Below are 24,652 nucleotides of genomic sequence, written 5' to 3'. Positions count from 1 at the left end.
TCGTGGACTGTAGCCCATCAGCCTCCTCTGTCCATGGAATTCTCCAGGCAAGAACACTGAAGTGGGTTGCCACGCCCTCTTCCAGGGGATCTTCCTGACCCAGGGATCGGACCCAGGTCTCCTGCATTGGCAAGTGGATTCTTTACTGTTGAGCCACCAGGGAAGCCCCTTTCACAGCTTAGATGACTGCAAACCCATGAAATTGACATTGGTGCCATCCAGAACAGAAATTATTCAGATGTTACCAGTTCTATATTCACTTGTATGTGTGTGCATATGTGTGTGTAGCTTTATGCAAGACACGTGTGTGTGTGTGTGTGTGTGTGTGTGTGTGTGTAGCCTGGCAGAACCACCACCACAGTGCAGATACTGTAACGTCTCCACAAGGCCCTCTCATGTTACCTTCTCTACCCACACCCATCTGTCCCTCCTTAACCCCTGGCAACCACTAATCCCCTCTCTGTCTCTGTAATGATGTTATTTCATGATGACTTTCACATTAATGGAATCAAGTAGCGTGTATCCTTTTGAGAATGGCTTTTCTCAAGGCTCACCCAAGCTATTACATGAATCAACAGTCTGTTATTTTTTTAAAATATCTTTTTATTGTGGTAATAGTCACATGATGTAAAACATACTATTTTAACCATATTTAACTGCACAGTTCAGTAGCACTAAGTACATTCCACTGTTGTGCAGCTCTCACCATCATCCATCTCCTGAATTTTCCACCTTCCTGAACTGAAACTCTGTCCCCATTAAACCCTAACTCCCTTTTCCCCCTCCCCTCCTTCCCCTGGTCCCTGGCATCTACCAATGTATTTTCTGACTATGAATTTGACTGTTCTAGGTACCTCGTATAAGTAGAATCAAGTAGTATTTGTCTGTATGCACTGCACATAGGGTCACAAAAATCAGACACAACTAAAGCAACTTAGCATGTACTGCATATTGAAATGCATTTTAAAGGTTAACTTTAAGTTAACTTTAGCTTCTTTTTCCCCCTGTGCTACGAGCTGTTATGAGCATTCACGGACAATTTTTTTAAATGTTTACAATTTCTTGAGTGAAAAATAATTCTCCCTTTTCCTAAGATAAATCCCCAAGAGGGCCATTACCGAGTTGTATGGTAAGTCCACTTCTTTAGTTTTGAAAGGAGTTGTGAAACTACTTTTCAGAGTGGCTGTACTCTTTTGCATCCTCACCAGCAATGTTTGAGCCATCTGTCTTCTCCACATCCTTGCCAGTGTCTGGTGTTGTCACTGTTTTTCATTTCAGCCATTCTGATGTATGGGAATGATGTCTCACTGTAGTTTTACTTTACCTAATTCCCCGATATGTAAAGGCTTCATACTGTTGATAGGAAAGGCTTCCCTTATAACTCTAAAATAATCTAAATCAAATAAATCTTCTGTTGCAACAACCACAATGCCTAAAGTAGTGTGGAAAGCATTTTTGATATGCATTCTAATGTCTTTTCTCTCTCAGTAATTTGGATAGGTTCTTTCTTCTTTTTAAATTTTGGCCACACCAGGCCCTTGCTGTGGCATGTGGGCCTCTCTTGTTGCAGAGCACAGGCTCTGCAGGGCAAGGAATCAGTAGCCTCGTGGCATGTGAGATCTTAATTCTCTGACCAGGGACTGAACTCATATCTTCTGCACTGGAAGGCGGGTTCTTAATCACTGGGCCACCAGGGAGGTGCCTGGATATGTTCCTTCTGTAGGCCTTTCTGTCATTCCAAACTCGAGGAACGGGAGGGTGGCTCACACCTAGGACAATGCAGTCCATTGTGTAGGAAGAAGACTGTGAAGTAGAAGAAGTTCTCACCCAGTAGGACGAGGAAGCAGAGGTGCTTCTGGCAAACGGGAGAGGGAAATTTAGGAATAATTAATTCATTTATCAAACATCATGTATCCACTGTGTGACAGGTAATGTTCCCAGCTGTACGGGAGATCAGTGAACTAACAGAGATCCCCAATCTCACAGAGCTGGGAACGTTGCCCTCCTCCAAAATTAGAAAGATGAAACAAAAAACAAAGATGAAATAAACCCCTTGAAGCAACACATATGAAGAGAGAGTACCCAAGAATAAGATAAAACTTAAAATGATAAAATATCAGGGCTTCCCAGGTGGCTCAGTGGTAAAAAATTCACCTGCCAGTGCAGGAGACGTGTTCCATCCCTGATCTGGGAAGACCCCACGCGCTGCGGGCCAACAACTCCTGAGCCGATGCTCTAGAGCCCAGGAGCCACAGCCGCAGGCCCACACGCCCTGGAGCCTGTGCACTGCGGCAAGGGAAGCTGCCCCAGTGAGAAGCCCACGCAGAAGATAGAGACGAGGACGCAGTAACGAGGACCCAGCTCAGCTGGAAATAAATAAATTTTAAAAATTAAATCTTGGTTTAAAGTATCTTTAAAAAATGATAAAATATCTAGTAGAAAAACACAGAGGTAGCCATGGTGATCCTGAGTTAGAGATTTCTTAGCTTAGGAACACCAAAAGCACGTCCACAAAAACAAAGATTAATCACTGGGACTTGGGTAAAATTAAAGAAGTTTGCTTTTCGAAAGGCTGTTAAGAGAATGAAGTGGCATGTTAATACAAAGGAATGTTATTTGGCAATAAAAGGGATTAAAGTACTGATACACGCCACAACATGGATGAACTTTGAAACCCTTATGGCTAAATGACAGAAGCCAGACACGAAAGGCCGCATTCAGTAGGATTCCATTTATATGAAATGTACAGAACAAGCAAATCCATCCAGACAGAAAGGAGATTAGTGGCTGCAGGGGTTGAAGGGAGGAGGGGAAGAGGAGGGGTATGGGGTTTCCTTATGGGGTGATGAAATGTTCTGGACTTAGTCACGATGGTTGCACAACCTTGTTTATAGGCTGAAACTACCACATTGGACAATGGAACATGCTATGTGAATTTTATCTCCACTTGAAAAATGCAACACGTGTCACTGGAAGAATTTCAACAAATGTAATCACCATCCTCTTTCCAGAATAATCCTCCTCCTAAAACACACTCCCTCCTGTATTTTTGTATTTCTTTATGAACAGAAAAAGAGGTAAGATAGCATTGGCTGGTGTACCCATTCAGAAAAGGCAGTGTTCTCTAGCTCCAGGCTTCCTGCACAGTTGCTTTTGCCTTTGACCCATGCCTGGAATGGGTATGGGTCTTGCTATCTGGGGTCCTCTTGGTATCTTATGTCAGCATGGACATCTCCTATGTTGCTCCAGAATACCTCCATCTTCATCTTGTTTGAGTTGGAAATACCATTTTCCACCCTTCGTTCACCCCATGATACAAGCACCTTCACAGACATCACTGATGCTGAGAAACGCAAACATGGCAGCTGGAGACTGTGTGTATCTGAACTGGAGCTGAACCCTGTCCACACATACATCACACTCTACCCCACCACGCTGATCTCATCTCCACAGATGCTCTGAGCCTCAGACTCAGCATGGTAGCTGTGACCTAGCTCTCCCCAAATACCCTCTACTATTGATAAAGGACCATTGACGCCAAGGACTGTAGCTTACCAGGCTACTCTGTCCATGGGGTTCTCCAGGCAGGAATACTGGAGTGGGTAGCCATTCCCTTCTCCAGGGGATCTTTCTCACTCAGGGATCAAAGCCTGGCCTCCTGCAATGCAGCAGATTCTTTACTGTCTGAGCCACCAGGAAAACCCAGATGAAGGACAAAGGACCTTATCTCTGAAATCTGAGTGGATTCCCCTCTTTCTAAGCTCAATTAGACTCACCGTCTGACTGTTCCTCCCAAAATTGTGCTCCTCTCTTCTTGTACTCTTCAGATCCCAACGCAAATCAGATAGGCCCATATGGAAGCAAAAAGTACACATAATGTAAATAAATAGGAGCAACAGTCTGTGCTTTACAGACCCACACACAGACTGAGTCTCTGAGCAACACTTCCAGGTCCAGGCCCTGCCTATCCCAGGCACTCCTGTGTGGGGTCCCTCCTGGAAGATCCCAGGACTGAGCATCTCATCAGACTCAAAGAGGCTGGGTCAGGCAGCAGGCACTAAAGGCACTGGAGATGAGCCACCATCCAGAGATCAACATGCGGACATCCAGCCCCTCCCTTGAACTTCTTCCTACTCAACATTTGCCATTGATCCATAATCATCTAGGAATCTCCAGGCTCCACTGGGAATTTCTCTGGGATACGTTCCACCCTTTTGCATGAATGATAACCCCCTAAAAGTCAGAGTTGTAATTGCAAGTTTAGGTCAACCCCCTGTAGTCTCTGTTTTTGTGAGTATGTCACCATTATTTCCAGGCTAAGGAGGTGAATACAGATGGAGGGTATGGTACCTCAGTGGGCAAATTTATCATGGCCCTTGGATGTATTTCCTTATATTCAATCCATCTAAAAACATGCTTGATCACTTTTCCAGACATTGTGTTGGAAGGTAGAGATACAGAGATGAATGAATACACCCATACTGCATCCTAGGCCTCTATCCATTCTAGTGTATTTCTGGAGCATAATCTTGGCCTCCTAGGAAAAAAGATTTCAGAAAGATAAGAATGCAATGTTTCTAACGCAAAACAAAACAAAGGAAAAAAAAACCCAAAATCCCTAACCTTTGTCAGTGAACCTATTTGTTAGTCTCAAACCATGTGGATTCAGGGACTTCTCTGGTGATCCGATGGTTAAGACTCTGAGCCCCCAGTGCAGGGGGCCCAGGTTCAATTCTTGGTTGGGGAACTAAGATCCTGAATACTCCGTGGAGTGGCCAAAACAAATAAATAAAATAAAGAGATGCTATTTTTAAAGAAAATCAAAACATGTGGATTCACATTTTTGAGAACAGTTGGTCTTCCTCTCTGTGGTACATGATTTTTTTTCTCCCACACTACCTTCTCTGATGGAGATGGCTGGGCAAGAAGAGACAGTCCTGGTTTTAGGGGCTTATGCCATTTGCTCCTGTCCTTCCTGTCAGGGGTCTCCACTGCCCTGTTTCTTTAACCTCGCCATAATTTCTGCCTTCCTTTTGTCCCAACAAATTACAGAGCTGGGGGACTTCCCTCGCGGTCCAGTGGTTGGGAATCCGCCTTCCAGTGCAGGGGATGCAGGTTCCAATTCTGATCAGGGAGGTAAGATCCCACGTACTATGAGGCAACTAAGCCTGTGCTCTGCAACAATGGAAGCCTGAGTGCCACAACTAGAGAAAGGCTGTACACAGGCTTGACAAAGATCCAGCGCAACCAGAAGAAAAATAATAAATAAGTAGTAACTTTTAGAAATAATAAATAACAAATTATTTTATAAATTAAAAAAAAAATTAGAGAGCTGGGAGCTGCCTCTGCAGAAATGGTCTTCCCTTCCATCTTTCATTTCTCAGTGACTCCACTCTATTCCTAGAGAGAGTGCAGTTAATTCTCAGCATCCTGAGAACCGCCTCTCTGCTGGAGACCTTCCCTACCCTCCCTCCTGCTGGGGTGAGGAGTCTGTGCCCTGGGGATTGGGGTCAGCTGTCCCGAGGCTTCTGTAAGCACTACATCTTCTTTGTTGTTGTTGTTCAATTGCTCAGTCATGTCCGACTCTTTTCCAACTTCATGGACTGCAGCACGCCAGGCTTTCCTGTCCTTCACCATCTCCCAGAGTGTGCTCAAACTCATGCCTATTGAGTTGGTGATGCCACCCAACTATCTCATCCTCTGTTGTCCCCTTCTCCTCCTGCCTTCAATGTTTCCCAGCATCAGGGTCTTTCACAATGAGTTGGCTCTTCTGATCAGGTGACCAAAGTATTAGAGCTTCAGCTTCAGCACATGTCTTCTAGATCTGTGCAACAGTGGTGTGGCAGTGGTGGCAGATGGACGTGCTTGAAAGGAGGGTCTCAGGGAAGAGGCAGAACCCTCGTGCTTGGTCAGTACTGTCTGGCAGTGGGAGTCCAGGATGACCACCATCTGGCACTGAGGATGCCCAGCTGTTTGACATCACTCCTGGGCCTGCTGTTTCCGCATCAGATCCACCAGTCATTCCAGCTCACGCAGCTGTTGTCTCTGCTTGTCCAAGTGCTTCTTCAGGACCCGACGTGCTTTCCTTGGCTGCTGTGTTGGTAGCAGGGATGTTCCGTGTTGCTTCAGGCACTTCTGGATCTTCCGTTTGAACCATCACATGTCTGAGACAGCAAGTCTGCATTCCTGCATGTTCTGGTGGAAGACCAGGCAAGTGGAACTCTCCGCCCACCCTTTGCCTTATGTCACGGGTTGATCGTCCTGCCTACCTGCTGTTTCTTAGTCGTGTCCGACTCTTTGCGACCCCATAGACTATAGCCAGCCAGGCTCCCCTGCCCAGAGGATTCTCCAGGCAAGAATACAGGAGTGGGTTGCCATTGCCTTCTCCAGGGGATGCCCCTGACCCAGGGATGGAACCCAGGCCTTCTACACTGCAGGCAGATTCTTTACCCTCTGAGCCACCAGGGAAGCCCCTTCTCAGAAATTCAACCTCAAAAACTCAGGGTTGGGTGCGATGAATTGGGAGATTGGGATTGACATATATACACTGTTGATACTGTGCATATATACACTCTTGTAAAATAGATAACTGATGAGAACCTTAAAAAACAGTTATAAAAGACATTAAAATTTAAAAAAAAACACACTAAAAAACTCAGGGTTTTTGTCTGTGAGCCAAACTGCCCAGCCAGATTCGTGTTCAGCTGCTACTCCCTTTATGAGGCGGACTCGGGTAGAATGTGCACATATGACCTGGTCAGCCTTTTTCAGGTCAAAGTGGAAGGGTCATTCTCCATTCACCTGTCATGCTGAATGTGACGGAGAGAAGAACAATGTTTTGCTTCAGTCGTGCCTCACTCTTTGTGACCCCATGGACTGTAGCCTGCCAGGCTCCTCTGTCCATGGGATTCTCCAGGCAAGAATACTGGGATGGGTTGCTGTGCCCTCCTCCAGGGGGTCTTCCCCACCCAGGGATCGAATCCTCATCTCTTGTGTCTCCGGCATTGGCAGGTGGGTTCTTTACCACTGTGCCACCTGGTCACCAGCTTCTCACGGGCTCCTTGTGGGTGTGATTTCTGGACTCGTTCATCTAGAAGAATCAGGCTGAGATAAGTTTTCTCTATTGCCCACGCTTCTGGGAAACAGAATAAACAGAATAAACTTTGGAATTCCCTTTTCCTCATCTGTTACTGAAATTCCCTCCAGCATTAAACTTCTGTGGTTCCATAAAATCCAGTCAGCATCTTCCTTCCTCTTCAGGGGTTCTGTCTTTGTCAGGAAATGTTGAGGTCCTGGGTAGGTGACCAGATGTCCTGGTTTTCTTCATTTCTGGGACATAGGACTTTCACTGCTAAAAAGGGGAAAGTCTCAGATCAACCAGGATGAGTAGATTTCCCTAGTCCTGGGGAAAATAGACCTTTTTTTTTTTTGCCTTTTTTTTTTTTTTTTTAGATGACCACTTTCTTCCTCATTCTTGTTTTTTTAATTAATCAGTCAATTTACACTGGGTCGGGTCTTGGTTGCTGTGTGCAGTGAGCAGGGGCTCCTCTCTGGTTGCAGTGTGCTGGCTTCTCATTGTGATGGCTTCTTGTTGCAGAGCACAGGCTCTGGGGTGTGTGGATTTCAGTAGTTGTGGCACCTGGGCCACGGCATGTGGATCTTAGCTCCCAGACCAGGGATCAAACCAGTGTCCCCTGCACTGGCAGGCAGATTCTCAACCACTAGACCAAAAGGGAAGTTCTGAAAAACAGGTTCCTTTGTAGACCAAGTCCTTTCCACATTTACACTATCAAATATTTCTAAAATTTAAGATTTATTTTTTTGCTCTTTTTTACTTATTAATTTTTTTTTTTTTACTTTACAATATTGGTTTTGCCATACATTGACATGAATCTGCCACGGGTGTACATAAGTTCTCAATCCTGAACCCCCCTCCCACCACCCTCCCTGTATCATCTCTCTGGGTCATCCCAGTGCACCACCCCCAAGCATCCTGTATCCTGTATCGAACCTAGACTGGCGATTTGTTTCTTACATGATAGTATACATGTTTCAATGCCATTCTCCCAAATCATCCCACCCTCTCCCTCTCCCTCAGAGTCCAAAAGTCTGTTCTATATATCTGTGTCTCTTTTGCTGTCTCGCATACAGGGTTATCATTACCATCTTTCTAAATTCCATATATATGTGTTAGTATATTGTATTGGTGTTTTTCTTTCTGGCTTACTTCACTCTGTATAATAGGCTCCAGTTTCATCCACCTCATTAGAACTGATTCAAATGTATTCTTTTTAATGGCTGAGTAATATCCCATTGTGTATATGTACCGCAGCTTTCTTATCCATTCGTCTGCTGATGGACATCTAGGTTGTTTCCATGTCCTGGCTATTATAAACAGTGCTGTGATGAACATTGGGGTACATGTGTCTCTTTCAATTCTGGTTTCCTCAGTGTGTATGCCCAGCAGTGGGATTGCTGGGCCATAAGGCAGTTCTATTTGCAGTTTTTTTAAGGAATCTCCACACTGTTCTCCATAGTGGCTGTACTAGTTTGCATTCCCACCAACAGTGTAGGAGGGTTCCCTTTTCTCCACACCCTCTCCAGCATTTACTGCTTGTAGACTTTTGGATTGCAGCCATTCTGACTGGTGTGAAATGGTACCTCATTGTGGTCTTGATTTGCATTTCTCTGATAATGAGTGATGCTGAGCATCTTTTCATGTGTTTGTTAGCCATCCGTATGTCTTCTTTGGAGAAATGTCTATTTAGTTCTTTGGCCCATTTTTTGATTGGGTCATTTATTTTTCTGGAATTGAGCTGCATAAGTTAAGATTTATTTTTATTGAAAAGGAAAGGTGAAATTCTTTGCAGGCATAGCTTTAAAAATATTTTTGAATTGCTTGTTTTTCTGACAGGAACATGAAGTGTGGCTGTCCCCATTCTTTGCTGCAGTGTAGTATTTGTTATAGGACTGTCACTGATCACTGGTAAAGGGCTGACCTTGGCAGATGTAAAAATCTGAGGCCCTTGGGCTCTGTATGCTTCTGCAAAGTAGAATCCAGCAGGCTGAGGACAGCCCTTCAATAAGGAGACCCAGATTCTGGCGCCTTAAAGTGAAAGCTGAGAGCTGGGGTGTGTGAACCTGGATGGAGATCCCTGGGCAGCCACTATTTTCTCCCCAGCAGAATAACCGAGTCCCAGGGATCTCTGTAGTCTGCTCAGAAGGTCTGAAGTCATGCTGGGGTTCAGTTCCTTTGGACATCAGGCCATCTCCAGGATCGGAAGACCCTGGGCACACTGAGAACCAACACTCCCATCGTGGCCCTTGCCACACAGCTTGACTTTCTGTCTCTCTCCCATTACTTTAACTTTTTCTTCTTCTTCATCTTTTTTTAATGGGGACCATTTTCAAAGTCTTTATTGAACATGTTACAATACTGCTTCTGGTTTTTTTTTTTTTTAATGTTTTGGTTTTTTGACCACAAGGCATGTGGGATCTTAGCTCCCAGACCAGGGATCGAACCCATACCCCCTGCATTGGAGGGTGGATTCTTAGCCACTGGACCACCACCTCTGCCCTTTCTTCTTTATCTTCAGGCTGTCTGTTTGGAACATGCCATTTCTTTATCACCTAGCTCCAGCATCATGAAGCTGTCTTCTCAGGCAACAGGAAGTGCCTTCACCCTTGGGTTCTCAAATGTTTCCTGTATGTTGTTTTTTAGAAATCCTTGTTGATTCTGGTTCAGATTAGGCTAAATGCCACCCCTCACTTACTACTCTTCGCACCTCCTCACAGACCCACTCAAAGTCAGGGGCAAAGCTCGAAGATTCCAGAGTTGAAGCTCTTACTTCCCCAGTCCTCCTGATCTTGGTCCTCTTTCCCTTTGCCCCCAACCCCAGCCCATCCCTCTCTCTTGAGCTCAGCCAGTTTTCATTATGACCCAGTGCTAACCGCGTCTCATCCCAGCTCTCTGCTCTCCATGCGTTCCATCTCCCTGAGGCAGACAGGAATGTCAATACAAGTGTGTACACCCATCCCTGGCTCAGACACAGGGTCTGAGACCTATCCAGAAACCTCTCAAGCTGCCAGCAGTTGTGATGAACTCACTGTGGACCTGGACAATCGAGGAACCTGCCTCTGCCTCCTCTGTCCAATGCTTGTGACTTAGAGCAAAATGAATTTCTTATAGTTTTTCCAGAGAAAATTAATTTTTATTTTATATTGGAGTTGAGTTGATTTACAATGTTGTGTTAGTTTCAGCTGTCCAGCAAAGGAATTGCTTATCATTTAAAGACCATTCGCTGAGTTTCATGTACTGTCCGATGTATTGCACGGAGACTGGTGAACAGAAAGCCTGAAGAAGCCCCCAATGAAAGCCTCCCCAGGACCACACCCTGGATCATTTCTCTCTTCTGTCCCACCTTCCAGGGAGCCGGCCCCTGGAAGAGGCCACACAGGAAGTGTGTGAGCACCCATGCCTAAGACAAAAGTCTCCTCTCCACCCCCTTACGTGGTGACTTGGAAGCGCATTAACACCTCATTCTGCCAGTGGGAAGTGAACCTAAGAAAACAGAACTCCAAGGTTTCTAGCATCTTATTAGTGTTCGGGGTCCTGGCTGCTCGCTGAGTTGATGTGACAAGGTGACCTTCCATGGCTTCCAAAGGCAGGTCTCAGAAGACTGGCTGGGAGCCTGATGGCTCACCAAGGTTCCCAGTAACCCACGTGTGATGCCATCACGATGGGGCTCATTCCTGTGGGTCCAGCGTGCTCCCCAGTGTGGCCACGATGAAGACATGGCGGCCCTCTAGGGATGTGGGGACGCCACGAGAAGCATGAGCCAGCACGGCTCTCGCTGTCAAGGGCCCTGGTGGAATGGCAGGGCTCACACACTGATAAACCACTGTGATGAAGTGTTTTTTCTTTTCCCTGTCAGCGCCAGGTCATGTTTCTTTGTTTTTGGCATTTTTATTTGAGTCTTAAGTGAAATGTGTGGGAAGAATTAGGAGCTGGGCTGTAGAACCAGAGGCCAGCTGCATTCCAGGCATTTTAATCCAGTGTCCTGCTGAGGGGCGGCGTACCTATTTCATGATTTATAAGGGTCTTGGGCTTGGAGACGGGAACCCATTAAGCACTTTCTGCAAAAGCTGAGCCAACAAGCTGGGTGCCCGGTGGGGAGGCTCTGCTTCTGATGGGCCCCATCTGTTGGGACCTGTTGGCAAAGTCATGTGAATCACAGCCTTCTGAGTTCTTCCCCCAACCAACCTCCCCTTGTCCATCTGCAGGGTGGGTGCTCTCCACCTAAACCCTTAGCACTTATATTTTATATTGGAGCATAACCAATTGACAATGTTGTGACAGTTTCAGGCGCACAGCAAAGGGACTCAGCCATACATATACATGTATCCGTTCTCTCCCAAACTCCTTTCGCATCCAGGCTGCCACATAACATTGAGCAGAATTCCCTGGGCTCTACAGTAGGACCTTGTCGGTTATCCATTTTGCTTTATTTCTTCATGCAAAGATTTCCTTTTATTAATATAACCACAATAGAATTTTTTACTTCATATTAGCAATCAAAATGGGCATTTTAAAATGACATTTGTCATGCATGAATGACATTCAATAATGTCATTCAATCATAACAACTAAATAATATCATTTGTTAATTCAAACACATTAAGCACCTTATTGCTGTTGTTTAGTCGCTAAGTGGTGTCTGACTCTTTGCGACCCCATGGACTGTAGTACACCAGGCTCCTCTGTCCATGGGATTTTCCAGGCAAGAACACTGGAGTGGGTAGCCATTTCCTTCACCAAGGGATTGTCACAGCCCAGGGATGGAACCCATGTCTCCTGCATTTGCAGGTGGATTCTTTACCACTGAGCCACCTGGGAAACCCTATCAAGTGCCTGCTGCTCCTGCGGCTGCTAAGTCGCGTTGGTCGTGTTGACATTGGATGAGACGAAGATAAAGTTAGAGCAGTAATTATAAAACATCCCATCACAAATATGACAATAATTTCAGATATTTCATATCAAGGTTTTAAACAAATTTCTAATGCATTTTTTAGAACTTTTTATTTTGTACTAGGGTATAGCTGATTATCAAAGTTGTGATAGTTTCAGGCGCACAGCAAAGGGACTCAGCCATACATATACATGTATCCATGCTCCCCTAAACCCCTTTCCCATCCAGGCTGCTGCATAACACTGAGCAGAGTTCCCTGTGCTGTACGGTAGGTCCTTGTTGGTTATCCAGTTTAAATATAGCATCCCAAACTCCCTAACTATCCCTTCTTCCATCCTTCCCCCAGGAGCCATAAGTTAGGAACCTCATATTCTAGGGGTGGGGTTCATCTTCACTGTGTAGCTCCAGCCCTGTGTGCAGCACGTGTTTATGGAAAGAGCACACTTGAGAGGGTTTGCGGGAGAATTAACTTCATAACTGTTGGGCTTCAACATGGTTAACAGGGAGATGACCTTGTTTTCCTCCCAGAGGAAGATAAGGAGCTGTTGGGAGCGGAGGCTGGGAGGTGGGTCTTGGAAGTGGAGGGAGCACCGTGAGAACCCGGCCGATGCTCTTCTTGCTTTATTCCCCTTCCCAACCTGAGCAGCCTCACGCTTCCACACCCCTGTGCTTCATCCCCATCGCCTTTCACTGTTCATTGGGCCCCTCATCAGTAACCTGAACCAGAATACAATCTTTTATTCTTTATGCTTTTCTATATGCTATACTCTTAAAAATAATGAGTGTACATCATTAGTAACATCAGGCAAAGAATTACTATTGCTCTATCTATGATGAGAGTGTATTTTTATCTAGTTGTCTATTGCTGGGGGAGAAATGAAAGGGAGGATGCAGGTGAAGCCATGTCCTGGCAACTGTTTGGGCTTTTTCCACTATTTCTTCTCTGAACTTACCTGGCAATTCCTGCACTGCCTGGTCTGACAGAGCTGTGTCCAGCTATGGCTCTTTCTTTTTTTCCTTTTTAAGTTCAAAGTTTCAAGGTTCAAACAAATTATTTGGCCTCGCTATGTAGCATGCAGGATCTTAATTCCTCGATGACGGATCCAATGATTTCAAGGTAGTGTGGCTAAGTCATTTATTTTCTTATTCTGACAAGTGATTTGCTTTTCATTATTTTTCAAGACTTTGTAAGTAATATACGTTCTTCGTAAAACAAATAACATTAAAAATTACAAGGATAGGGACTTCCCTGGTGGTCCAGTGGCTTAGACTCTGAGCTCCCAATGCAGGGGGCCCAGGTTCAATTCCCTTTTCAGGGAACTAGATGTTGCAACTAAGATGGGATGCACTCAAGTAAGCAAAAAAATATATATATTTTTTAAAATTACATAAAATGTAAATTCACTTGAGGTTCTATCATGTGGAGATAGGTTACTAGAGTTTCATCTTTCATGAATATAAATGCACACAGAATTTTATATCAACGCAATGGAACACTCCTGGGTCAGGAAGATCTGTGGAGAAGGAAATGGCAACCCACTCCAATATTCTTGCCTGGGAAATCCAATGAACAGAGGAGCCTGGTAGGCTACAGTCTATGGGGACGCACAGAGTTGGACATGACTGAGTGACTAACACTTTTTTGACTATACAGCGAATTTGAGAAAAGTATACCATATGCTCATCACCAAGATGAAGTAGCTGTTTAACATTTTGCCGTAACTGCTTCAGACACTTTTTCTCCAGATGAATGTATAAAGAAGATATGGTACATATGCCCAATGGAGTATCACTTGGCCATTAAAAGGAACAAAACTGGATCATTTGTAGAGACATGCATGGACTTACAGACTCTCACGCAGAGGGAAGTAAGAGAAAACAGAAAAACACAAAAAGAGGAAAACAAATACCATGTATTTCTCTTTATTTCAATCAACACCTCTTTCTTTCCTCGGCCTTAATCTGCTGTAAGGAATTCAACCACACAAGTCACTCCGTCCACTCTTCCTCTCTCTATTCACAGTTGGACCTATCCGTCCAGGAGATTCGTTTTCAAAAATGTTTGCTGCATATCTACTTATGCAGAAACACGATACGTAATTGCCTTGAGTTATAAAATATGTACAATCTTTTAAATGTAATAGTATGTTTTTAGAAGGTGCGCACACTTCTACAAAATCCTTTTAAGTGCGGCACCCACATTTTGTGGGCCTACATCAATCAGTTGAGTCATTTCTTTGCTAAAGGATGCTTAGACAGGTTCCCAGGTGTTCACTGCAACTGGCAGTGCAGTAGGTGTCCTTTCACCTGCCTTGTCGCACACGTGGGAGGGTTCCTAGGACAGACACTTGGATTCACTGAGTCATAGGGTTTGTACATCTTTGACGTGTCGGGATATTGTGCAACCCTTCCCAGAGTGTCTGTCCTGTTTCCCCATATGTCATAACAATTGAGTTATCAGACCTGGTACTTCTGAGTGATAGACCTTATCTTGCTTTAATTTTGCATTTCCTTTCATTACTAGGGGGGTTCAGTCTTTTCTCACACATCTAATGCCACTGAGTTTCTATGAACTGGCAATTCAAACTCCGATCATTTACCTGTTAAAAACAATTCTTTTTGTTTTTTTTGACGTGGACTTTGTTTTTTTGACATGGACCATTTTTAAAGTATTTACTGAATTTGTTACAATCGTGTTTCTGCTTTATGTTTCGGTTTCTAGGGAAGTGAGCTCCCGGACCAAGGACTGAGCCTGCACCCCCTGCACGGGAAGGCAACGTCCTAACAACTGGACCACCAGGGAAGCCTCTGGTCACTTATCTATTGGGTTGTATTTTTCATTCATTTTTATGAATCCTTATATTCAGAATAGTCTCTCTCGATGTGAATACCACTCTGTTAGGTACATACACTGCAAATATTTCTACCAGTTTATTGGCTGTCTGGTCCATTTCTTTAAGCTGATTATTTTTTAGTGACCTCAAACAAAACTTTTAAAAAATTTCTATATGGTTTGTGGTCTTTGCGCCCGGTTTAAAATCTCCTTCCTAACTGATTTCATCAATATACTTTCCCAGATTTTTTTCTAAAGATTTTACATATATTGCTTTTCAACACTCGGATGTTTTCATCTGTGGGGAATTTATCTTTTGTACATTGTGTAAGATAAGGGTACAGTTGCTTCTTTTCCCATGTGCTTTTCCCTGGCACCATTTATTGGAAGTCTGTCTGGTCCTGTGATTTGTAATGCTGACTCTTGTAAATAACAGCTTTGGCTTGCTTCAGCGGTGCACATACCAAATATTCTCCTTTCTGAACATGTGCGTACATTCAGATTCTTTGTGGTGTTCTCCTGATCTAGTTTTCTTTATGCCAATCCCACATCTTCTTTTAAAAGAAAGATATAGGCCATTTAAAAAAAGTTTTTATTGAATTTGCTACAATACTTGCTATTTTATATTTTGATTTTTGGCCACAAGGCATGTGGGATCTTAGTTCCCCAACCAGGGATGGAACCTGCACCCCTTGCATTGTAAGGTGAAGTCTTAAACATGGGACCACCATTGGACTTCCAGGAAAGTCCCTGGGAGAATTTAAGAAAGAAATGGTGTGTCTGAAGAGTACAACAGGTACAAGGTTTTGTAATGAGACCTAAGATCAACCTTTTGTGTTCTTAGATAAGTCACTTAACTTCTCTGAGTCCGTTTCTGAATCTATAAACCAGGAGTAATATCCACATTGCAGAGTTTAATAATGGTCACAAAAATAGCATTTGCAAAGAGCTTTCCAGAGAGCCTTGCCTAACACACAAAGCTGAGAATTATTAGCTTCTTTTAAAATTTTATGATGCAGATCCCCTGACAGAGTCGCTCTTAAGCATACATGCTTTCTACACTCTTTCCTGGGGACAACAAAACACAGCCCTTAAGAAGAGTAATATGAGAGCATCTACCCAACTTCAAGAGCAGGTTCTATGAATCGCTCAGTGACAAAGCTGGCCTGGGCTATTCAGTGTTCAGAGCAAAGTCATTTTTATTGTAATGAAATTTTAAAAGGCAGTTCCATTAGTTACACATATACACAACTGACTTAATAACTGTTAGTCATAGAGAACATTCAAGAAATACAAATGATTTATCCACAGCACGGTTCACATTCATAAGAAGAAAGGTTAAAAGAGAAACGATTAAGTGCTGAAACTGTCCTCTGAAGCTCATCTGGGAATTCTCTTGTTTTTGGAGGAAAACGAGACTGTTAACCGGAAGCAGGCTGCCTTGTTCCCAAAAGCCTCCCTCTTTCCACCCTCATGGTCACGGCTCCACGGTCTTTGGCCCCAAGACCCAGGCACACCTACCTAAGCATGAAGAGGTGCTGGTATTCCAGCAAGATGCCTCTCAAGCTGCTCCAGCCCCCAGGCAGCGAGGAAAAGGACAGTCAGATCCCTTCATACCCAAGATGAGGATCTGGCCAGGAGAGAGGGCTGAATGGACAAGCTGGGTTGTCCCTGGCAAGTTGGGACACAGCGACTTAACGATCAAACCCGTACTTCCCAGTAAAAGAAGGAGCATTTCCACCCTGACTCATGACTGGCTATGGCTGTTAAGTGACCAGCATGGTCCTGCTTACGTCATAAATGTTAGGGAGCAGGTACGTCGGTGGGGGGAACCGGGGGTAGAGATTCAGGCCTCATCTGCTAGTCCAGGTGCTGACGTAGAGGGAAGGGAACACGGTCACTTTCCTGGGGCCTGACTCATCTCTAGACTGAGCCTGGTCACAGCACTGACAGTGGCTGGTCTGGGGGACAGTCTCCTATGGACTCAGGAGAGTCATGCTCTTCAACGTCAGTCCCATCAACTATCAGTATTCTCATTGCAACAGGCATTCACGAAACAACAAAACGGTGAATTTGATCAACTGGGATGCAGAGAAGAACGCGGGTGTCTGTGATGGCTCTGTTGCTCCCTGAAACCAAAACTAAAGATGAAGCCAGTGGGAGGGGTATAGAGGCAGAATGTTCTAGAACCCCTGCAGCCACCGTCGCAGTCACTAACCCAGCCTTGGCCAAGCCTCAGCGTGGCTGTGTCTGTCTGCTCACCAATGGTTCAGGCAGCCACCACATGGCTCTTTTTGGGGAAGAGCCTTCTGCTTGCTCAGCCAAAGGAAGCCACTGGAAGGCCTGGGAGATGCAAGATGAGGTGTGAACGAGGAAGAGAGTCCTGGAGCCAAAGTCCCAGTGCTGTTCCCCTTCCCAGTCCAGCTTTTCGTCCATCTCCAGTAGGAATGGAAGTTGAGCTGAAGGCCACGCTGACGCAGGGCCCGTGGGCATCCTGGCTTCCTGGCTGGGTGGGACCAGAGGGAGGGGCTTCTACAAACTGGCATTACTAGGCTCTCTAGGACTTTAATGCTCATTCGTCCCAAAATTCCTTCTGCGTGGGGGGTGGGGAGTGGGGGGAAGAATCCCTCAGACATGTGGTCCTCTGGGTGCTCCCTGTTTTCTGAGTGGCCACATGGTGGCTTCTAACACTCACAATCAAAGCATGGAATGGGGAATACGGGAAACAGAAAACTCAAATTGCCAGTCACACTGTACCACACGCCCCTCCAGGGCTCTTGGGACACAGCTGGAGAGGGAGGTGGGCTTATTTATTTATTTACTTTGGCCACACTGTGCTGTGTGTAGGATCTTAGTTCCCTGACCAGGGATCGAATTCAGGCCCCAGAAGTGAAAGCTCAGTCTTAACCACTGGGCCACCAGGGAAGTCAGGTTGGGGCTGTTTAGTTATGATGCTCTCCCATTACATCTGGCTTCCATTCGCTCATGAATCCTTGCCTACTAGGACTAAGAACTGAGAGGTCCTCATCCTAGACACTGTGTAAGTAGATGAAAGGTCCCGGGGGCAAGATTGTTCTCCTCTGTCCTTCTGCATCCCCTCAGCACCCAGTAAAGCCTGGGTGGGTGGCAGCTCCCAGTCAGCATGCCAATCAGTGTGTGGACCTCAGAAAAACCCCAAACTCCCTCCAAAACCAAAAGAGACAAACATACCTCCTCCCTCAAACTTTCAAACTTATAGGCTCAAAGTCACAAGAAGTCTGTTTTCATTTCACCGAGAACCCATTCTTTGATCCAAAAGCTATTTTGGTGCCTCTTCTTGGGAAATAATTAAGTCTACCATCTGGGACAAGTTCAAGGCTGCAGGGGGTGCAGAGGTGACCCCAGGGGCGGGGCACACCCACGGGAGGCCCCTTCTGGGTCTTGGTTCTGTCAGGGTCGGGGGACGTTCAGTCACCTGCCATTTTCCCAGGAACCAAAAGGCTTCTAAAGGTTAAAAATGACATCCTGTGTGTCTAAACCCCAAATCCAATCGCCACTATATACACGAAGATTAAAAGCCACTCTAGAAACTGTCAGGTCAGTTTTAATTTAGAGCCCATGACCTGGGATCACACAAAGCTGGCTACCAGCCAAGGGTAAGCTCGTGAACAATGCTGGACTTTAACAGCTGGAGCTTCCCAGGCCAGAATGAACGCCCATCCGCTCTGGATGCTGGCCAGTGCTGGGGTTGATGCAGAGTTTTCAGAGGATGAGAGCAAACACTCTCCACGTGGCTCCTTCCTGCAGATGGGGCTCACTCCCGGCTCAGGTAGCCTAGAAGCGACTCCACTCCGCCAGGCCCCTCAGAACCCCGGGAGGAGGGGTACAAGGATTGCTCTGAGCCAGGCGCCTGCAGGGGGCATGGGCTCCTCTGTCTGCCGCGAGGTGGCCACGGGTAGGTAGCGTGATTCCCTACGGGTGTTGGTGAGCTGATGGGATGGGGAGGCAAGACAGGAGGGAGACCATAGGGAAAAGAAGAGGACACAGGAGTTTCTTTCCTTACTGTAAAGGGTACGGGATGGAGTGGTGGTAAGTAAAAGTGGGGAATCATCTCAGATCTGAGACAGCAAGCCAGGGACCAGGGGCTCAGAAGTTAGCCAGGCAAGCTTCTAGAAGTCAGCTCTCACTCTGTCTTGAGACAAACTGAGGGATTCAAGGCCCTGGGGTGGGGGGTGTGCGGCAAAACCAGAACTGGAATCCAAGTCCTCTCCCTCAAAGACCCGCCCTCTGCCCCTCCTGAGAAGCCGCTGTCCCCCACCTGGACCGAAGAACTGACCTAGCAGAGGAAGCAGCTCTGGGCCGGCACTCCTGGCGTCACTGTCAAGGGCCCACCTGCTCAGTTCAGCCTGTCTGCCTGGCGCCCAGGCCCCGGGCCTGGCTCCCTCTGGTCAGGGTGTCCTCCTCAGCTTGGCCGGGCTCCACCTACGCCACTCACCCTGGATTCTAGACACTCGCTCTTGCCACACACGACAGACACAGGCACAACACATCCATCAGGACAAGGATTCACATCACACGGCACAAAGTACACGTCTCATGGCAACATGGACGGACGGATGTGGCTGAGCCAGGAGACAGAGGAGCCGGCGTCCACCTGGGGGTCCCCGGCTGCTCACCTCCAGCTCTGAGAACACAGGCCGTGTGCCCTCTCTCCCCACTTCTGAGCCCCACACGGACACAGAAGTTAAAAGCCAGGAGAAACCAGATTCCAGCTTCCAGGGCAGGCCTGGGCATGCTGCTCGGGCTCTCTGGGCTGTAAGTGAACTTTTCATAGACACAAACTGTCCGATAGGAGATTATTCACAACCAGATTTTAGGAACCCAGTGGGTCAGCCTCCCAAGCACACACAAGTAAAATACAATAAATAAACCCACCCCCAACGTCTACCAGGCTCCTGTTCGGTGGCAGAGCAGCCACTGCTGAGGGTTAGAAGCTGAGCAATGCGACGGTGGCAGGGGGAACATGGTGGAGGCAGGGGGGAATGAGGTGTCTTCTGCTGGGGGGGGTCCTGCCACAGGACAAGCAGGGCAATGGGGGCCCCCCCGTTCACGATGGCGTCGACATCACAGCAGGGGGGACACTGCTCTGTGAAGCCTGGCTTTGCCCGCAGCTACTCCGAAAACGGCGGGAACATGCCCAGGTCGGCAAAATCTTCAATGTTATAGTTGCCGGTCCCCTGGGTTGGATCTCCGGGCATGGGCAGCATGTCCTGCAGGAGAGAGGAAAAGAGCGCAGGGGAGTCGGCTCATCCCTCATTCTCCCGGGCAGTGGCACGTCCCAGGAGCCCAGCCTGCCCACCACCCTGACGGCATCTCTCCAACAGGGCAGCCTGGGAACATGTACCCTCCCTCTCCACCCCCACCATGCTCTGCTGGGTTCCTCCAATGTTTGAGACCCTGGGTAGCTTTGCTGTCCTGGGAGAGATATTGCAGCAGGAAGCTCTGTCTATTTAAAGCCTAGCCAGGACACAGGGTGGACAAGAGGCCCACTGGTACCAGTTTGGTACCAAGCAAGTTATACACCCAACCGACAATCAAGATCCAACAGCACTGCAAAGCAGGGAAGGGCAGGAGGGCTGCGTGTAAGGAGAGCTGAGCGGTCCGTCTTCACTGTGTACATCAAGGACAGGGCCAAATCCCTGTGGGGTGAGACTCCACCTTTCACGAGTCCTTCAAGTTCTCTGGGACTCAGACTACCCATCCAGAAAATGGGCAGAGCTATATTTCAATCCTTTATGGCAATTTCCCCAAAGTGTGCTGTGTCCAATTCTTGGCCCACGAGACACTGTGGGAGAAAAGAATTCTGCAGACGAATGAGTTTGGGAAACGAGGTGTACTTTGTCGCCCTTCTGTAAACCCTCAGTCATCATTAGTACATAAAAGCTCTGGTAAGTCCTGTAGTCATACAGACGAGCCTATCCACAGGGCAGGAACAGAGATGCAGATGTGGAGAACAGATGCTCGGGCGGAGCAGGGGAAGGAGAAGATGGGACAAACTGAGACAGCGCTGACCTATATACACCACCACGGGTAAAAGAGAGCTAGTGGGAAGCTGCCACACAGCACGGAAGCTCAGCTCAGTGCTCTGCGATGACCTAACGCAGTGGGATGGCAGGCTGGGAGGGAGGCTCAAGAGGAAGGAGACACACGTGAACATATGGCGGATTCACTTCGTTGTACAGCAGAAATGAACACAACATTGTAAAGCAATTATATCATAATTTTTTAAAAAAGAAACTGAACAACTGTTTACTCACGTCTCACAAATGTATTTGACCAAAAATTCCTTTCAGCATCATGACCATGAAGAGCCAGGCTAGGGAAATCTGCTTTACATGGTGACTGTGAGGCACAAGGATGGGCCAGGGCTCTCAGAATGACGGATGGAGGAAGGGGGGATAGTGATCATGGGTCACGGGTGGTCAGGTGAGGGCCTGGGTGAGGCACCTCTCTGCAAGTATAAAAGGATTCTGTCTCTTTGGGGACCTGGGTTCTACAACTTTGCCTGTGAAGGTGCTGCTTGAACTGGTGGGAAAGGAGCTTGAAGCGTTGCTGCTGTTTAGTCACTAAGTCATGTCCGGCTCTTTGTGACCCCCATGGACTGTGGCCCGCCAGGCTCTCTGTCCACGGCATTTCCCAGGCAAGAATATTGGAGTGGGTTGCCATTTCCTCCTCCAAGAGATCTTCCCTACCCAGGGATCAAACTTGCGTCGCTTGCATTGGCAGGCGAATTCTCTTCCACTGAGCCACTAGGGAAGCCCCAGCTTGGGGTGAGGGTGGGGTAAATGGAGAGCTCTCCCATGAGAGCTTTATAGTCCTGTGGGTCCCAGGTGCGCCTTGCTCCAGCTATGCCTTGCGGGGCAGGCTCTGGAATGTGACAGAAGGCACTTGGGGCTCTTGTTATCGGGTGTTTCTCCCTCATGAAGACCTGGTGGGGTGGATGGGACACACTCGCATTTGGAGCCTCTTCCCAGTGAGAACTTTCCTGGCTGAAAGTGGGGCTCTGACACCCAAGGGGGCTGAGTCCTGCCCTGTGGTATGCCAGCGATATCTGTTACTGCTGCACACTTAGGGAATGGCTCAAACCGGGGGTCCCCAATCTCCGGGATCTAAAGCCTGATGATCTGAGGTGGAGCTGATGTAATAACAATAGAAATAAAATGCATGATAAATGTAATGCACTTAAATCATTCCGAAACCATCCCCTCCCACTATCCGTGGAAAAACTGTCTTCCACAAAACTGGTTCCTGGTGCCAAAATAGTTGAGGACAGCTGGATCAAACAACGGAGGACTTGCAAGGCGCCCAGGCAGCTTCAATCAGCAATACGTGAGTGGGGCTCGAGAAGGGAGCCTCGCCTCTTTCTCCTCCTGGAGCCCCAGGAGTCAGGGCTACGACCTTCCCGGGAGGGGCCAGAACTCACAATCTCTATCAGCAGTCGGTGCTACAGCAGGGAGGCAGAGACCGAGGGGGAAAGGAAGCAGAGAGAAGGCGCGGGTACCTACGAGAAGGCGGTGCTCGCTGATTTACCTGGAACACTTCAGTCTGACCGGGCTGCTGGTGGGAGTGCGGCTCACCGCTCTGCTGTCCGTGGTGCTGGCTTTGCCACTGCGACCAAACTTCCGAGGGCCGCCCTTGGAACTGCCCGCTACTCTGTCCGCTCTCAGCTGAAAGATCCGACGTAGAGGACACTTCCTTTAAAAGCCAGCCCATGACTTCGGGAGACCCAAGAACCACTACAGCCCAGAGGACCCCCGCACTCCATCCAGAGCGGGCTGACAGTGCTCACTGTCTCCCTCTGCCTCATGCTGGCTGACAGATAAGAAGCTGGTTTGGCACCCGAGAGCTGGGTGGGTGAAACAGAAACAGGAGCTCTCTGCCAGACGGTGCGGGTACCGCGCAGTGAGGGTGGTTCTCCCCGAGCGCACCTGCCAGGGTAAAGTCTTACAGCCCTCAGTGCTTCATGATCACTGCTGGAGGCATATCTGTGGCCGAGAGAAGCCATCTCCTAGATGTGCAGTCTCTGCCACTCCAGATACCGCAGCTCACAGGCTGCTCTTTAAAGGAACCCTGTCCAGCCAGTAGAAGAGCCTCTCTCAGCAAAACTTGACCTCCACCAGCCTCACTGCCTTCTGGGTAACTCAGCTGAAGCCACACATGGCATTCCATGAGGGTCCTTCCATGGGGGCCAAGAGCCATGGCTCTTTCTGCCCGTCTTTTTAGCAGAGTGTTTCTCAGCACCACTAGTTTGAGAGGAAAGGCATTTGGGTACAGCTTAGACAAGGAGATAGCTCTCTTTGTGGGAATTGCCAGATTAATTTGTGAACAAGAGCGACCTTGCTTCTGTCCACAATTTACAAAAAATACCTGGTGGAAAAACAAAACTTAGAAAAAAGAGCAGAATTTTGCCTAAAACATTTTAAAGATTAACCCAAGGGGGCAAGAAAGGGAATATTTCCTGCCATATCAATAAACAAGGATGTCACAGTCATCAGCAATTGCAGACACCACAGATGGGGAGCTGGTGAGCCCCGAGGGAACCGAGGAAGAAAATACCTGCCATCCAGCAGCCATCGGTCTGCAGCCACTCCCTACTGGGAGCCTTGAGGAAACTCAGAATGTGAAAACATAGGATGCTGACCCCAGATAGGTGAGGTGTATATCAAAGGAATGATTTCAGTGAGCCCAGACTCTTGTATCTTTCCATACATGGAAAAGTGCTAAATTCCTTAATCTGGTCTTCTTTAACAATAATCTTTCGATGTTCAGACTACCTGCCCTTTGCTGCAAAACTTCTATATCACCTGGCTTCTCCCCTCGCCTCCTCTGAGCAATTCTCTAAGGGTTACTTGAGATGCTGCCTCACAGGCTTGAAGTCCTAAATCCTATGAATGCTCAGTCACGTCTGACTCTTTGCGACCCCATGGACTGTAGCCTGCTAGGCTCCTCTGTCCATGGAATTTTCCAGGCAAGAATACTGGAGTGCGTTGCCATTTCCTACTCTAGGGGATCTTCTCAACCCAGGGATCCAACCCTGGTCTCCTGCATTGCCAGGAGGATTCTTTATCATTGAACCACCAGGGAAGCCCAGTCCCATCAAATAAAACATAACTCTCAACTTTCAGGTTGTGACTATTTTTTAAGTCTACCAGGGTTCATTTATCCTAAGGCATATTAAAACCTGCAGGCACTTTTCCTTGTTCCAAACCATTCAATGACATTTTGGAGGCGATGGGCTCACTGTCCAGCTCTGGATAGCAGAACAGGTCCCATCTTGGCCCTACTTGTTCTTCAACAGTTGTTCTGACCATGGGCGACCCCACTCCCTGCCTGATGAGTGGGCACTGGGTTCATCTCGGGTGGCAGGTTAGATGATGTTCAAAGGGAAGAGTCAGTCCCTTTCTCTCTCACATCTCACCTACTGCCTGAGACATGAGGGGCTTTAATAAAACATATACTCCCTTGAGTGGTTCACCATGGTACCTTTCAAGCTGCGCATGACCACAGTTGGTAAAGGGATCCAGGAACTCAGGTAGGGATACAGTTCCCTATTGCACACAAGAAGGAGTTAAATCTACTGTGCATGCATGATTCTGTTGTTTAAACAAATGCATCTGGCTTTGCTGAAATGCCTTTCCCGAACACTCTCTCATGATATTCCATGGGCCAGGGACAACTTTTTCATAGAATCATGTCCCTGGCCCGATTTGGGAATGGTGGTGGTTTAGTTGCTAAGTCGTGTCCGACTCTGGCTACCCCATGAACTGTAGCCTGCCAGGCTCCTCTGTCCATAGGATCTCCCAGGCAAGAA

General features: G+C 47.2%; 1 protein-coding gene across 8 annotated transcripts in view; it reads right to left on the bottom strand.

Moving 5' to 3' along the window:
• Window positions 1-15,983: 15,983 nt before the first annotated feature.
• The window catches only part of ARNT2 (aryl hydrocarbon receptor nuclear translocator 2), a 190,387-nt gene continuing 181,718 nt past the window's right edge, over window positions 15,984-24,652 (bottom strand). For 5 of the 8 annotated variants that reach the window (XM_027956965.3, XM_060401376.1, XM_060401379.1 and 2 more), the window contains 2 exons: window positions 22,372-22,508; window positions 15,984-20,051 (listed from right to left, as the gene is read on the bottom strand). In XM_027956965.3, coding sequence (XP_027812766.1) covers window positions 19,953-20,051; window positions 22,372-22,508 — 236 coding nt within the window. In that variant the 3' untranslated portion in view covers window positions 15,984-19,952. 8 annotated transcript variants of the gene reach the window in all.

Source organism: Ovis aries, chromosome 18 (genome assembly GCF_016772045.2).
Source record: "Ovis aries strain OAR_USU_Benz2616 breed Rambouillet chromosome 18, ARS-UI_Ramb_v3.0, whole genome shotgun sequence".
Lineage (NCBI taxonomy): Eukaryota > Metazoa > Chordata > Mammalia > Artiodactyla > Bovidae > Ovis > Ovis aries.
The sequence above is the reverse complement of the archived record's forward strand: the minus strand, read 5'-3'. Positions and strand labels throughout refer to the sequence as shown.